Here is a 16,649-nt window from a genome sequence, read left to right on the forward strand (position 1 = left end):
CTTCATCACCACGCCCGAAAACGGGGGAGGAGTTCGATGGAGTTGGATACCACAACCTTTCTCCAGCGTCCGACTTAGCCAGGAGGAGAGGGTACAGCTTTGCTGCCACTCCGAGTGATGCCCTGAGAGCGGGAGAGCGCAAAGCTGTGGTACTGAAAGTAGGAAGGACCCGTATTCCTCTATGGCCCAAGCCACCACTGTCCCCTGATACTGGCCCCACCCCACCCCAAAGGGGGAGGTAATATTGGCGCCTTCTGTGAGTAACGGGGGCACCGACACTTTGGTTATACTTGTAACCTTGTGGTTCCAGCCCTCCGTGAATGCAGCACGGGTCTGAGCTGCACTGACTGAGGTGCCTGCCTGAGTCGGTATGACTTCCCCCAACAGCGATTGCGTCATTGGCCCAACATGGGGCTGTGTACGCAAGCTGTTCCTCAACCCTTATCCACATTACTTCTCACATTGTGTGATGTAGGGTTTAAATCATTAGCGCGTTCTGTGAGAAACGGGGGTACCGCCACCTTGGTTATACATGTAAGCTTGTGGTTCCAGCACTCCGTGAACGCAGCACGGGTCTGAGCTATACTAACTGTCTCCCAACAGCGATTGTGTTATTGGTCCAACATGGGGCTGTGTACGCGAGATGTTCTTTAAACCACAATACTCTAGTGTCACACCCATAATCTCCCAGCCTACCCCAGTGTCCTGAGAACCCCGCTTACGAACTCCGGAGCGCTACGCTGGAGATTCCGGAACCTGCTGGGCTTTTCTCTCCCAGTGCTCCCTCATTTTCGAGCTGCAGCGTTCTTCGGACAGCAGGGCCAAGGTGGTGCGGGAGCAACAATCCACCGTCTAACTCAGTCTATTGGAGGAAGTTTGGAAGGTGTTTGATTCTCCGTTGTCCGGGAGAGAGGCTGCTCGTAAGCTGCTCCAGCTACGTCAAGACTTCAGTAGTGTGGTAGACTACGGGGTGGATTTTTGCACGTTGGCGGCTGAGAGTGCCTGGAACTCAGAAGCATTGTTCGACATGTTCCTGCACGGAGTATCGGAGGAAGTAAATGAAGAGCAACCCGGGAACTACTGACGGATCTCGACTCTGTCATCGCCTTGACCATTTGAATCGATGGGCGACTACTGGAATGAAGGAAGGAGAGGAAATTTGATTTCACTCGCACGTCCAAGGATTCCACCTCGACTCTGAGGCATCCCGGACGTCCCCGACGGCTCCATTGCAGAGAGAACCCGAGGCTACCCGAGTTCCCCAGAGAGTCTCCAAAGACTGCAGATTCAACTCTTCCCAAGCCTATGCAACTAGGCAGAGAAAGGCTGTCTTCAGCTGAACGGCTATACAGGCTTCACACTAAGAGCTGCCTGTATTGCGGGACTACTGGTCATTTAGTCTTCACCTGTCCACTAAAAGACCAGGCCCACCGGTAGGAGCGAGTACTCTTGTGGGCCATATGCATGACTTTCCCTCTGCCCTTAATGGCATCCCTTTTCATGCCAGGTTGCTGTGGGGGAACCAGTCGAAATCTCTTCCGGTACTTATCGACTCTGGCGCCGTTTATGGACACTATCTTGGCTTCTGAGCTGGATATCCCCACTCAGCCCCTATCCATTCCCATGGACATTAGAGCACTAGACTGGCGCTCTATGGGCAGGGTCACCCACAATACTACCCCCATCAACATAAGTGTGCCAGGGAACCACAGCGAACGATCCAGTTACTGCTCATTAAGTCTCCTCAGGTTCCCGTGGTATTGGGATTCTCCTGGCTCCATCAACACAATCCCCTCATTGACTGGTCTGCTGTTGCCATCATGGGCTGGGGCCCGTTCTGCCATCCCCATTACCTGAAGTCAGCGCAGCCTGCCCAGGGATGTCTTCCCGGGTGCTTGGAAGTTGCCATTCCCACGTAGTACCAGGACCCTCCAGGAGGTGTTTGGTAAGGCCTGGGCCACTTCTGCCACACCAACCATATGACTGTGGGATTGACCTTCTCCCAGGCACCACTCTGCCCTGGGGACGACTGTATTCTCTGTTGGGTCCGGAGACCAAGGCTATGGAGACCTACCTTGAGGACTCCCTAGCTGCAGGGTTCATGTGTTTTCTGTTTGTCTTTTGCCAGTTTGTTTTGTTTCGTGAAACCTTCCGGCTTTTGCTCCCCTGCTCGTCTGTTCTTGCTCCTGTTTTTCTAGTCTATCCCGGTTTTGACCATTCCCCTGCCTGCCCTGACCCTGAGCCTGCCTGCCGTTCTCTACCTTGCCCACCTCTCTGGATCATTGACCCCTGCCTGCCCTGACCCTGAGCCTGCCTGCCGTTCTGGACCTTTTGCACCCTCCTGGATTATTGACCCCTGCCGGCCTTTGACCTGTCGTTTGCTTGCCCCTGTACTAGAATTAAACTTGTATTTCTTCGACACTGTCTGCATCTGGGTCTTCCCTGAAACTTGATAAGACGAAAACATCATAACTGGGCCCACAGAGATCCTATTCAATTAATAGTGATTATATACACTGAGTATATATAACATCAGAGACACCTTCCTAATATTGAGTTGGGAAACACTGTTGGGGGGACTGGAGGACTGGAGTTGGGAAACACTGCTGGGGGGACTGGAGGACTGGAGGACTGGGGGACTGGAGGACTGGAGTTGGGAAGCATTAACCTATATGACCAAGCTTCAAAGTCAAATTTGACTATTTCGTAGAGGCTGTGTCAATTTGGGACGTAGAGGCTGTGTCAATTTGGGACGCAGAGGCTGTGTCAATTTGGGACGCAGAGGCTGGTATGTTGTTCCGGGGTCCTTGTTGGTCCCCGGTTTTATGGGGGGGAATGTGACGACCCTCCCACTCTGTCTGCCGTATTCTCTCTTTGTTCTTGTTTCCTTATTAGGATGCCGGTGGGCGGAGTTGGGAGGGTCGTCAGCTACATGGGAAACACCTGGGCCAGGTGTCTCCCAGGATAAATAGACCTCTTCCACATTCATGGAGGAGACTCTCTCCATGTAGACACCTTTGTAGATTGTGTTGTGGTTCTTGGTGGCCTTTTGTTTGTTTGCTTTGGCACCTTTCAACACCCTGCATTATCACATTCATGCAACACACTCACTTACACTACTGATTACTGATTACACACACCATTGGATATTTTCCTTAGTTGCTTTAGTTAATAAATATATATTTTGTTACTCCTTATCTCCACGTTGACTCCATTTTGTTACGGGCTTTGAGCCGGTTCGTGACACTGACCAGAGAGTATCTTGGCCAGATAGTGATGACCAGAGAGTAATTTGGCCAGATAGTGATGACCAGAGAGTAACTTGACCAGATAGTGGTGACCTAAGAGCAACTTGGCCAGATAGTGGTGACCTGGGAGTAACTTGGCCAGATAGTGATGACCTGAGAGTAACTTGACCAGATAGTGATGACCAGAGAGTAACTTGGCCAGATAGTGATGACCAGAGAGTAACTTGGCCAGATAGTGATGACCTGAGAGTATCTTGGCCAGATAGTGATGACCAGAGAGTATCTTGGCCAGATAGTGATGACCTGACAGTGACTTGGCCAGATAGTGATGACCTGAAAGTAACTTGGCCAGATAGTGATGACCAGAGAGCAACTTGGCCAGGTAGTGATGACCTGAGAGTAACTTGACCAGATATTGATGACCTGAGAGTAACTTGGCCAGATAGTATCTACCTGAGAGTATCTTGGCCAGATAGTGATGACCAGAGAGTGACTTGGCCTGATAGTGATGACCTGAGAGTAACTTGGCCAGATAGTGATGACCAGACAGTATCTTGGCCAGATAGTGATGACCAGAGAGTAACTTGGCCAGATAGTGATGACCAGAGAGTATCTTGGCCAGATAGTGATGACCAGAGAGTAATTTGGCCAGATAGTGATGACCAGAGAGTATCTTGGCCAGATAGTGATGACCAGAGAGTATCTTGGCCAGATAGTGATGACCAGAGAGTATCTTGGCCAGATAGTGATGACCAGAGAGTATCTTGGCCAGATAGTGATGACCAGAGAGTATCTTGGCCAGATAGTGATGACCAGAGAGTATCTTGGCCAGATAGTGATGACCAGAGAGTATCTTGGCCAGATAGTGATGACCAGAGAGTATCTTGGCCAGATAGTGATGACCAGAGAGTATCTTGGCCAGATAGTGATGACCAGAGAGTATCTTGGCCAGATAGTGATGACCAGAGAGTATCTTGGCCAGATAGTGATGACCAGAGAGTATCTTGGCCAGATAGTGATGACCAGAGAGTATCTTGGCCAGATAGTGATGACCAGAGAGTATCTTGGCCAGATAGTGATGACCAGAGAGTATCTTGGCCAGATAGTGATGACCAGAGAGTATCTTGGCCAGATAGTGATGACCAGAGAGTATCTTGGCCAGATAGTGATGACCAGAGAGTATCTTGGCCAGATAGTGATGACCTGAGAGTATCTTGGCCAGATAGTGATGACCAGAGACTATCTTGGCCAGATAGTGATGACCAGAGAGTATCTTGGCCAGATAGTGATGACCAGAGAGTATCTTGGCCAGATAGTAATGACCTGAGAGTAACTTGGCCAGATAGTGATGACCTGAGAGTATCTTGGCCAGATAGTGATGACCAGAGACTATCTTGGCCAGATAGTGATGACCAGAGAGTATCTTGGCCAGATAGTGATGACCAGAGTATATCCTCCTGTATTCGCTGTATGTTTCACACTTATATATCTCTAGTTGGCATTACACATGTCGTCATTTGTCTGCCTTGTTAATTTATTTTTGTAAAGATGTGAGTGCAAGAGACCAGTTATGGTTCAATTAGAGTGGTGGTTTTTATTCCCTGTGGAAATTCATCAAATAAATAAATTAGCTATCCCAAAGGTCTCTGTTGACTTTTTACGTCTTATTTATTAAACTAGGCAAGTCAGCTAAGAACAAATTCGTATTTTTAATGACGGCGTAGGAACAGTGGGTTATCTTCCTGTTCAGGGGCAGAATGACAGATTTGTACCTTGTCAGCTCGGGGATTTGAACTTGCAACCTTCCGGTTACTAGTCCAAAGCTCTACCAACTAGGCTAATGTCTATCTTTCAGATTGTGTTCAATGACTCGTTATTAGAGGGATTGCTTTTCAATGAGTGTGCTGTGTCCATACTGTACTGTGCGTATGATTCACTGTTGAAAGGAAATTATTTTATTTTTCACCAGCTGCTTTTTGAATGAACACAGATCCACACACACTGGTACACTGTGTGTGTGTGTGTGTGTGTGTGTGTGTGTGTGTGTGTGTGTGTGTGTGTGTGTGTGTGTGTGTGTGTGTGTGTGTGTGTGTGTCAATAACAGGGTCAATTTCACTGCTTAGCAGGTGAGCACAAGGAATCGGCAGATCAGAGAAAATAGAGTGAGTGACAACTGAATATAAAGAAACCAACATGAGGAAGTGTCTTCACTCTGTAGAGACTACATGTCAGAAGACAGAAGAGTAACAATGGGAGGAAGTGTCTTCACTCTGTAGAGACTACAGGTTAGAAGACAGCTGAGTAACAATGGGAGGAAGTGTCTTCACTCTGTAGAGACTACATGTCAGAAGACAGAAGAGTAACAATGGGAGGAAGTGCTTTCACTCTGTAGAGACTACAGGTTAGAAGACAGCTGAGTAACAATGGGAGGAAGTGTCTTCACTCTGTAGAGACTACATGTCAGAAGACAGAAGAGTAACAATGGGAGGAAGTGCTTTCACTCTGTAGAGACTACAGGTTAGAAGACAGCTGAGTAACAATGGGAGGAAGTGTCTTCACTCTGTAGAGACTACATGTCAGAAGACAGCTGAGTAACAATGGGAGGAAGTGTCTTCACTCTGTAGAGACTACAGGTTAGAAGACAGCTGAGTAACAATGGGAGGAAGTGTCTTCACTCTGTAGAGACTACAGGTTAGAAGACAGCTGAGTAACAATGGGAGGAAGTGTCTTCACTCTGTAGAGACTACAGGTTAGAAGACAGCTGAGTAACAATGGGAGGAAGTGTCTTCACTCTGTAGAGACTACATGTCAGAAGACAGCTGAGTAACAATGGGAGGAAGTGTCTTCACTCTGTAGAGACTACAGGTTAGAAGTAACAATGGGAGGAGGAGTTTCTATCTGAACAGTCAGCTACACAGGTTCCATGACTATTTTATTTTATAAATCATTACAACGGCTCAATCTTGTCTCTTCTTCATGGCTCTCTGGTCTCTCTCTTATCAGCTTTAACGTAGTCAAGGGGTTAGGCTAAGTACATTTTACGTTCTGTGAGCTTGCGTTGCCTACCACTTTGCGACTGAGCCGTTGTTTCTCCTAGATCTTTCCACTTCACAATGACAGGACTTTCTGTTGACCGGGGGGAAGCTCTTGTAGGGCAGAAATTTGACTAACTGACTTGTTGGAAAGGTGACATCCTATGATGGTGTTACGTTGAAAGTCACTGAGCTCTTCAGTACGGGCCATTCTACTGCCACTGTTTGTCTATGGAGATTGCATAGCTGTGTGCTTGATTATATACACCTGTCAACAACAGGTGTGACTGAAATAGCCAAGTCCTCTAATATGAATGGGTGTACACACACCGCATAGCAAGCACTTATATACAGCCTAACACACAGTCAGAGGACAGAGGATTGGAAATCTATGTTTATTCAACAGACAAACTCTGTACATTATTGAAATGTAAAATAAAGCTGATTCTTCAATTACACCAATGCTTGATAGTCTCTTTTAATTTTTTGTCTCGTCTTATCAAGTAGTTGAAACAATTGAGTTATTCTGTGTCAGTCAAGTAGTATTTAACTAAGTTGAATTGAAAACAGTAGCACAGCAGACACACTACCGGCCACCTGATGGTGCTGTTTTACTAAAACCTGAGATTACACATAAAACAAATTAAACAAATGATTCCTATAAAACTCAATTACTCAACATAAACACTAAATAAAATCACATTTTCTGCTAGTAAAAGGCATATTAAATTAAATTGTATAAAATATCATACATTTAGGAAATTATATTAATTTAAACACACATATCAGCTCTTTTACACACAAATACAAGATGTTGACTTATTTGATAAAGGTATATTATAGGCATCATTACAGATATTGAATTGATCATACATCATTTGTATATGATATGCAGTGAGGTCTGAAAATGATTGACATCCCTTGAAAAAGATAATCAACAGTTATACAGTGGTGTGTGATTGGTCTGTTCCCGCGGCCTCAGCGACACTTTCCTCCAATCAGAATCTGTGGCCCCCAGACCTATTTCGGAACGCACCATGGTGGCTATGTGGGCAACCGGACTAGGACTGCTTCCTAGGTCAAAGTGCTGATAGCCAGGTAGGCTTCAGATCTGGGCTTCATCTTTAATAGTCTCTTCCTCTTCACTGATCTAAAACTAGTGGACAGGTGAGAGTTAGGGTAAGAGTTCCAAACTGATTAGGGTTCTGTCTCCATTCCAAACTGATTAGAAGAGCCATTTCCTCAGACTGAGACAAAGGAATTGAATGGCATAATTTGGAACATATTAACCTTCTCTCTCTGCTTGCTATCCTATTCTTTCCCCCCCTCCGTCTCTCTCCCCTCTTCTCTCTCTCTCCTCTGCATTTCTTCTCTCTCTGGTTCCGTTGGTCTTACACTACGACAGCCCACGGAGTGAAGGTGCCTGGCACTGCAGGGGGGCACTGGAACCAAAACAACAATAACAGATCAGTGTGTGTCTCCATAGTTTTATTCAAGGACTGTTAGAGATGTGATGAACATACCAGTTTGGTGAAGCGATCCTCGCAGGCGTTGCGTATCCTCTCAGGTGTGGCCGGGCTGTCCAATCTGAAGGGCCCACTAAGGCCTGACTCCTTCCTGGCAGCGGTGATGGCATCTTTGATGGCAAAAAACACAGAGGCCGCAAGGAAGAGAGGAGGCTCACCTATCGCCTAGATAGATAGATAGATAGATAGATAGATAGATAGGATAGATAGAAGTGTTAAGTATGATTAATTAAACAGGGGTTCCACAAGAATAGAAAGAGGGCTTCCTTCACAATAAGAGTTCCTACCTTGGAGGAGAAGATGGCCTTGTCGTTGGGGGCGTCTCGGAGCAGAGACACTGTGAGGTCAGTGGGGATGTCTCCAAAGGCGGGGATCTTGTACATGCCTGGTCCTCGCGTGAACAGGTATCCCTCGGGAGAATACTTCAGCTCCTCCAGGGTGTACAGACCCACACCCTGCATAAAGCCTCCCTCTACCTGTCCTATGTCTAGAGCTGGGTTCAGACTATTCCCCACATCTATGACGATGGACGTATGAATGTTCTAATGGAGAGATGGGGGATATTGGTTTGTGTCTTATCAATCGATGCAGTCCTAAAATCTCTCAAGTACACATGAGAAGTGGGAAACACACACTAGCGCATCACTCACCTTGTGGCTGCCGGTCAGACAGTCTATCTCCACCTCAGAGCAGGCCACTCCATAACTGAAGTAGTTGAAAGGGCGACCTGTGTTGGTCTCAAAGTCATAACCAAGGTCTGGAGTCCTGAGGAAGACATAAATAAACAGTTAATTACACCAATAAATCTTTCTGCTGATTTTCGGTTCCAGTTGTGCCATTTAGCAACATTGTAGCCTGGCTAGAATTTAGCAACATTCTAGAACAGCTAGTATTTAGCCTAGCTAGCAAATTCAGATTAGCTAGCATTTAGCAGCATTGTAGCAAGCTAGCAACCAGCTATGGTAGTTTATTGTGTTGCCTCACATGCAAACTATTTGGGGGAAAAAAACGTAATTATTAATTTATTGTTTAAACGGGTTTGGTAATAATACACTGCGTGTTATTTTCTTGTTCCAGGTAACGTACTTGTAGAATCCATTAGCAGACAGATTGACCCGGTCAAAGTAGGCAGCGTTCACCTGAAAACAGATAATGAGTAAAACACACGATGTTTAAAAGGAAGAGAACTCTGGGTTAAAGGCCCAGTTCAACCATTTTTATCTCTATATCAAATCATTTCTGGGTAACAATTACATACCTTGTACCTATAATAGTTTTCCATTAAAAATATACACTACCAGTCAAAAGTTTGGACACACCTGCTCATTCAAGGTGTTTTCTTTATTTGTACTATTTTCTACATTGTAGTATAATAGTGAAGACCATCAAAACTATGAAATAACACATATAGAATCATGTAGTAACCGAAAAAGTGTTAAACAAATTATTCAGACAGCCAGCCTTTGGGGACGGGGGATTGTGGAGGCCAGGTTATCTGATGCAGCACTCCATCACTCTCCTTCTTGGTCTAATCGCTCTTACAAAGTCTGTAGGTGTGTTGGGTCATTGTTCTGTTGAAAAACAAATGATTGTCCCACCAAGCCCAAACCAGATGGGACGGCATATCGCTGCAGGATGCTGTGGTATTACTGATGGTTATGTGTACCTTGAATTCTAAATAAATCACAGACAGTGTCATCAGCAAAGCACCCCCACAACATCACAACACCTCCTCCTCCATGCTTCACGGTGGGAAATACACATGCAGAGATCATCCGTTCACTCACACTGCGTCTCACAAGGAAACAACGGTTTGAACCAAAAATCTCCAATTTGGACTGCAGACCAAAGGACAGATTTCCACTGGTCTTATGTCCATTGCTCGTGTTTCTTGGCCCAAGCAAGTCTCTTCTTGGTGTGCTTTAGTAGTGGTTTCTTTGCAGTAACCATTAAGGCCTGATTCACAGTCTCCTCTGAACAGTTGATATTGCTTTATCTCTGAAGCATTTACTTGGGCTGTAATTTCTGATGTTGATAACTCTAATTTATTTAACTAGGCAAGTCAGTTAAGAACAAATTCTTATGTTCAATGACGGCCTAGGAACAGTGGGTTAACTGCCTGTTCAGGGGCAGAACGACAGATTAGTACTTTGTCAGCTCAGGATTTGAACTTGCAACCTTCTGGTTACTAGTCCAACGCTCTAACCACTAGGCTACACTGCAGAACTTATCCTCTGCAGCAGAGGTAACTCAGGGTCTTCCCTTCCTGTGGTGGTCCTCATGAGAGCCAGTTAACTCTAATGAACTTATCCTCTGCAGCAGAGGTAACTCTGGGTCTTCCCTTCCTGTGGTGGTCCTCATGAGAGCCAGTTAACTCTAATGAACTTCTCCTCTGCAGCAGAGGTAACTCAGGGTCTTCCCTTCCTGTGGTGGTCCTCATGAGAGCCAGTTAACTCTAATGAACTTATCCTCTGCAGCAGAGGTAACTCAGGGTCTTCCCTTCCTGTGGTGGTCCTCATGAGAGCCAGTTAACTCTAATGAACTTATCCTCTGCAGCAGAGGTAACTCTGGGTCTTCCCTTCCTGTGGTGGTCCTCATGAGAGCCAGTTAACTCTAATGAACTTCTCCTCTGCAGCAGAGGTAACTCAGGGTCTTCCCTTCCTGTGGTGGTCCTCATGAGAGCCAGTTAACTCTAATGAACTTCTCCTCTGCAGCAGAGGTAACTCAGGGTCTTCCATTCCTGTGGCGGTCCTCATGAGAGCCAGTTTCATCATTGCTCTTGGTTTTTGCGACTGCAATTGAAGAGACTTTCAAAGTTCTTGAAACATTCCAGATTGACTGACCTTCATGTCTTAAAGTAATGATGGACTGTCGTTTCTCTTTGCTTATTTGATCTGTTCTTGCCATAATATGGACTTGGTATTTTACCAAATAGGGCTGTCTTCTGTATACCACTCCTAACTTGTCACAACACAACTGATTGGCTCAAACGCATTAAGAAGGAAAGAAATTCCACAAATGTTAATTGAAATTCATTCACTTCACCCATGAAAAAACCTACTGATTAGAAGCTCCTGTGTAAATTCTATTTTCAACCAACAACTATCAGGATATAGCACCTTTTTCACACTTTACAATGCTAGTTTCATCAGCTGTTGTACAATATGACACAAAACACAGGAAATAACTGAATGTTGACTGCATTGGGCCTTTAAAGACGAGCAATGAAACCATCCAATTAGAAATAAGACTGTATATGATTGACAGGTACTGACCCAGTCCTCCCAGCATCCTTTAGGATTCTTGGTCTTGTAGGGTTCTAGACGGTGGAGTAGGATCTCACACGCATTCTAGAGAGAGAGGGAGAGGGAGAGGGAGAGGGAGAGAGAGAGAGAGAGAGAGAGAGAGAGAGAGAGAGAGAGAGAGAGAGAGAGAGAGAGAGAGAGAGAGAGAGAGAGAGAGAGAGAGAGAGACAGAGAGAGAGAGAGACAGAGAGACAGAGAGACAGAGGGAGAGGGAGAGGGAGGGGGAGAGAGAGAGAGAGAGACAGAGAGAGAGAGAGACAGAGAGAGGGGGAGACAGAGAGAGAGAGAGAGAGAGAGAGAGAGAGAGAGAGAGAGAGAGAGAGAGAGAGAGAGAGAGAGAGAGAGAGAGAGATTGGTTAGAAGATTGGCTGCAGTAAAGGATATTGAAAGCAGCAGGTGAGTGTGTGTGTGAGTCTTACATGCACAGCGGCTCCGTTGAGGTCGGAGGAAGCAGAGGCAGCAGTAGGGCTGGTGTTGGGAACAGTGTTGGTGCTGGTCTCTGTGATGTGGATCTTGCTGCTGGGGATACCCAGGGTCCTACTGGCCACCTGACACACACACACACACACACACACACACACACACACACACACACACACACACACACACACACACACACACACACACACACACACACACACACACACACACACACACACACACACACACACACACACACACACACACACACGCATAAATATGTGGATGTATTTAATTATCCAGTGAATAAATAGTGTACTAGTGTAGTAGTTTAAATACCAGCTCTATAGAGAGAGAGAGCTCTGTTTCCACTAACTTCTCTAGTGATTCTTTGTCAACATTTAGAAAGTTAGCGTAGAAAATAGGATGCGACATTTGCCAACTTAACGTAATGACGTAACACCAACAACGAAAAACGTTTTCCCCGCCAAAAAAACCTACAGTTGAAATGTTTCCATGACTTATTTAGGCAAATTGTGCATTAATACATGAGTGACAGCCTGTGTCCCCCACTTATCTGGTTCATGTCCCACGAAAGCCAGCGTGGATTAAATGCAATAACTGACTAATATTCTAATAATTCTCCTCTGCCAACATAGCGCCACGGTCCGTGCCATGGTGAAATTTACAGTCCTATAGTTCTGAAATAATTGGATGGTGAAACTTGCATCCAGCCGACCAGAAAATCAATTCAAGCATTCTTGAAAGTCAGGACAATCATTATCCTGCAAAGAAACATTATTTGTATATTTATTTTGCAAGCAGTGGGCATATTATAATTAAAATATCAGCAAGCCCCCCTCCTGCCCTACAGGCCGTAAATCATTGGATCTGATTAATTTGATCAATCTTTGAGGCCTGTAGAAATAACATATATATATTTTTCTTAATCCTCCTGCTGTGTTCTGGTGGAATTGGACCTATTTACACGTTTTCTCTCTGAAAAAATGGTCACATGACTTTGTCCACAAAGGGCATCTGAACACACAAAAAAAAACATTTTGATGAATTTCATTCCACTTTGGGTGTTTTATTTAACTTTTGTACACCTGTGGCATTCCCGGTCAAAAATGACCGGTCATTAGAAATTAATGGGTGAGACTACAAATTAGTGTTTAAAATTGAGTTCTGGCACATGCCCATTCATCAGATGGACACACTTCCTCTCCCAGACCCCCACATGTGTATTTGAGCACATGTACCAGTCGTTAAAGTACTATGTGAATTTCACCAGGTAAACTGGAAACACTTATCTCCCTCACTAGCTTTAAGCACCAACTGTCAGAGCATCTTACAGATTACTGCACCTGTACATAGCCCACCTATAATTTAGCCCAAACAACTACCTCTTTCCCAACTCTATTTAATTTATTTATTTATTTTGCTCCTTTGCACCCCATTATTTTTATTTCTACTTTGCACATTCTTCCATTGCAAAACTACCATTCCAGTGTTTTACTTGCTATATTGTATTTACTTTGCCACCATGGCCTTTTTTGCCTTTACCTCCCTTCTCACCTCATTTGCTCACATTGTATATAGACTTGTTTATATTGTATTATTGACTGTATGTTTGTTTTACTCCATGTGTAACTCTGTGTCGTTGTATCTGTCGAACTGCTTTGCTTTATCTTGGCCAGGTCGCAATTGTAAATGAGAACTTGTTCTCAACTTGCCTACCTGGTTAAATAAAGGTGAAATAAATAAATTAAATAAATAAATAAAATATAGTAATATGTTGTGTTGATTTGTTATGATGCATGCCTGCCTCCTGGGAGTAGAGGAGTGTGTACTAACGTTATGTCCTGGGAGTAGTGGAGTGTGTACTACTAACCTGGTATCCTGGGAGTAGAGGAGTGTGTACTAACGTGGTATCCTGGGAGTAGAGGAGTGTGTACTAACGTGTTGCCCTGGGAGTAGAGGAGTGTGTACTAACCTGGTATCCTGGGAGTAGAGGAGTGTGTACTAACGTGTTGCCCTGGGAGTAGAGGAGTGTGTACTAACGTGTTGCCCTGGGAGTAGAGGAGTGTGTACTAACGTGTTGCCCTGGGAGTAGAGGAGTGTGTACTAACGTGTTGCCCTGGGAGTAGAGGAGTGTGTACTAACGTGTTGCCCTGGGAGTAGAGGAGTGTGTACTAACGTGTTGCCCTGGGAGTAGAGGAGTGTGTACTAACGTGTTGCCCTGGGAGTAGAGGAGTGTGTACTTACGTTATGCCCTGCGTGCTCGTGCTCAACTCATTTTGATGCACTGAGTGAGGTAGGCATGCTTTTTCTTCAGAAAAGTTTGATTATTTTAAGTACAAACACACACACACAGTGTTCTGTTCATGAATAATGTTGTATATTTAGAGGTTACTCATAAGTGGATGGTATTGTTAAGATGCACTTGTAATTGTACTTTTTAGGATGATATCAACATTCTGAATTCAACGTGTGGTTAATAGCTAGCTCAGGTATTAGCAGGCCATTGTATGTGTGAACGATGGCTCCTCGAATGATCCCAGTCCCTCCTATTGTGCATCTGTTGTAGAAAGAGGCGACGATTCGCAGAACAGATGTGCTCTACAAATGTTTTATTTCCTATTGGATGCAGAATTCAGAGAGTGAATTCTGCTTAATTAAAACGACATGATCTCCAAAGCCCCACGTCTATAGTCTCAATGAACCACACACAACGCAGAGCTACAGCGGTGCAGTACAGCACTGGTTACACACACACACACACACACACACACACACACACACACACACACACACACACACACACACACACACACACACACACACACACACACACACACACACACACACACACACACACACACACACACACACACCCCTTCTTAGCTTCCATGGCAACCCCCAGTAGAATCTTTCCCCAGTAGGATCAATAGAATCTTTCCCCAATAGAATCTTTCCCTAGTAGAATCTTTCCCCAGTAGAATCTTTCCCCAGAAAATCTTTCCCCAGTAGAATCTTTCCCCAGTAGAATCTTTCCCCTGTAGAATCTTTCCCCAATAGAATCTTTCCCCGGTAGAATCTTTCCCCAGTAGAATCTTTCCCCAGTAGAATCTTTCCTCAGGGGAATCTTTCCCCGGTAGAATCTTTCCCCGGTAGAATCTTTCCCCAGTAGAATCTTTCCCCAGTAGAATCTTTCCCCAATAGAATCTTTCCCCGATAGAATCTTTCCCCAGTAGAATCTTTCCCCGGTAGAATCTTTCCCAAGGGGAATCTTTCCCCGGTAGAATCTTTCCCCAATAGAATCTTTCCCCGGTAGAATCTTTCCCCAGTATAATCTTTCCCCAATAGAATCTTTCCCAGTAGAATCTTTCCCCAATAGAATCTTTCCCCAATAGAATCTTTCCCCAATAGAATCTTTCCCAGTAGAATCTTTCCCCAGTAGAATCGTTCCCCAATAGAATCTTTCCCCAATAGAATCTTTCCCAGGTAGAATCTTTCCCCAGTAGAATCTTTCCCCAGTAGAACCTTTCCCCAATAGAATCTTTCCCCAATAGAATCTTTCCCCAGTAGAATCTTTCCCCAGTAGAATCTTTCCCAAATAGAATCTTTCCCCAATAGAATCTTTCCCCGGTAGAATCTTTCCCCGGTAGAATCTTTCCCAAGGGGAATCTTTCCCCGGTAGAATCTTTCCCCAATAGAATCTTTCCCCAGTATAATCTTTCCCCACTATAATCTTTCCCCAGTAGAATCTTTCCCCAGTAGAATCTTTCCCCAGTAGAACCTTTCCCCAATAGAATCTTTCCCCAGTAGAATCTTTCCCCAGTAGAATCTTTCCCAAATAGAATCTTTCCCCGGTAGAATCTTTCCCCGGTAGAATCTTTCCCAAGGGGAATCTTTCCCCGGTAGAATCTTTCCCCAATAGAATCTTTCCCCGGTATAATCTTTCCCCAGTATAATCTTTCCCCAATAGAATCTTTCCCAGTAGAATCTTTCCCCAGTAGAATCGTTCCCCAATAGAATCTTTCCCAGTAGAATCTTTCCCCAGTAGAATCTTTCCCCAGTAGAATCTTCCCCCAGTAGAATCTTTCCCAAATAGAATCTTTCCCCAATAGAATCTTTCAACCTACGGGATCCACACCTGTTGGCATTCTCACAAACAATCGCAACATTGTTTCAATAATATATAGAACTTTTCTCGCAGCTTTAAAGCTTTTTTGAGGCCTTGCTCACAATTCTGTGGCAGCACAATGACCAAACAATATACTGTATGTGAGGCTCTTGATCATATCTTTGATCATGACACCGGTGAGGAGGAGAGAGATGTTGTTAAACTTTGACACAAAGTAGTGTGTGATAAATAGCACAATATGTTTCATCTGAGTATTTGTTATCGTCCAAATAATCCATACATTATGCTTTTCTAAACTCAAAAACTAGTTGTATGAGCTCAGGTCAATGAGGCCTACGGGCCATAAATAGCAAATAGAAGTTCAAAACATGTCATTATCACAAGAACATAAGTTGATAAAAAGATCTAACACAACATTAGGTGATAATATGGATTTATAATCAGCTATAACGGGGTGGTCATTGTGGACCGGGAACAAGAAATGAATTAACATGAAACGAACACAACGGGAGGGTTTAAAAAGACAGTGTTAACTTCCCATCTGGTTATTTTCATCACAAGTCATTGTCGCCATCATTTACATAGGCTATTAGGTTATGGGTTTCCTAGCGAACATTTTTGAGTTGCATATGCAACTGGGGCCACGACTTGACTTACCCCAGATATTCCCCAAAATTATTAGTCAATCATCGTTTATTCGAAAAACATTGTTTCCATCGTCATTTGTCGCAATAAGGGAAAGTTCGACATGAGAAAAAAAATGTACTCTTGTCGAACGGATAAAATCTTGACAAAGTTGAGAAAATGTCTCCTATATCTGCCTTTTCCGTTACAAATGTCAAAACAATGTTGGGCGATATTGCGTTTGTTGATTAAAACCCTGGGTCAACGGAAACCTGTCTACCTGTCATTTAGGGCTCTGTGTTTTAAATCATGTGACATACATTAGCAACATTTTATCCTGTATT

At 44.4% G+C, this 16,649-nt stretch overlaps 1 protein-coding gene across 2 annotated transcripts in view; it reads right to left on the reverse strand.

The window, feature by feature from the left end:
- Positions 1 to 6,659: 6,659 nt before the first annotated feature.
- Positions 6,660 to 16,649, reverse strand: part of xdh (xanthine dehydrogenase) — an 86,657-nt gene continuing 76,667 nt past the window's right edge. For both annotated transcript variants that reach the window (XM_052485657.1, XM_052485656.1), the window contains 7 exons: positions 11,531 to 11,659; positions 11,082 to 11,156; positions 8,893 to 8,945; positions 8,457 to 8,571; positions 8,094 to 8,348; positions 7,804 to 7,971; positions 6,660 to 7,722 (listed from right to left, as the gene is read on the reverse strand). In XM_052485657.1, coding sequence (XP_052341617.1) covers positions 7,672 to 7,722; positions 7,804 to 7,971; positions 8,094 to 8,348; positions 8,457 to 8,571; positions 8,893 to 8,945; positions 11,082 to 11,156; positions 11,531 to 11,659 — 846 coding nt within the window. In that variant the 3' untranslated portion in view covers positions 6,660 to 7,671. The remainder of the gene's footprint in view (positions 7,723 to 7,803; positions 7,972 to 8,093; positions 8,349 to 8,456; positions 8,572 to 8,892; positions 8,946 to 11,081; positions 11,157 to 11,530; positions 11,660 to 16,649) is intronic.

The sequence above is a fragment of the Oncorhynchus keta genome, chromosome 29 (genome assembly GCF_023373465.1).
Source record: "Oncorhynchus keta strain PuntledgeMale-10-30-2019 chromosome 29, Oket_V2, whole genome shotgun sequence".
Lineage (NCBI taxonomy): Eukaryota > Metazoa > Chordata > Actinopteri > Salmoniformes > Salmonidae > Oncorhynchus > Oncorhynchus keta.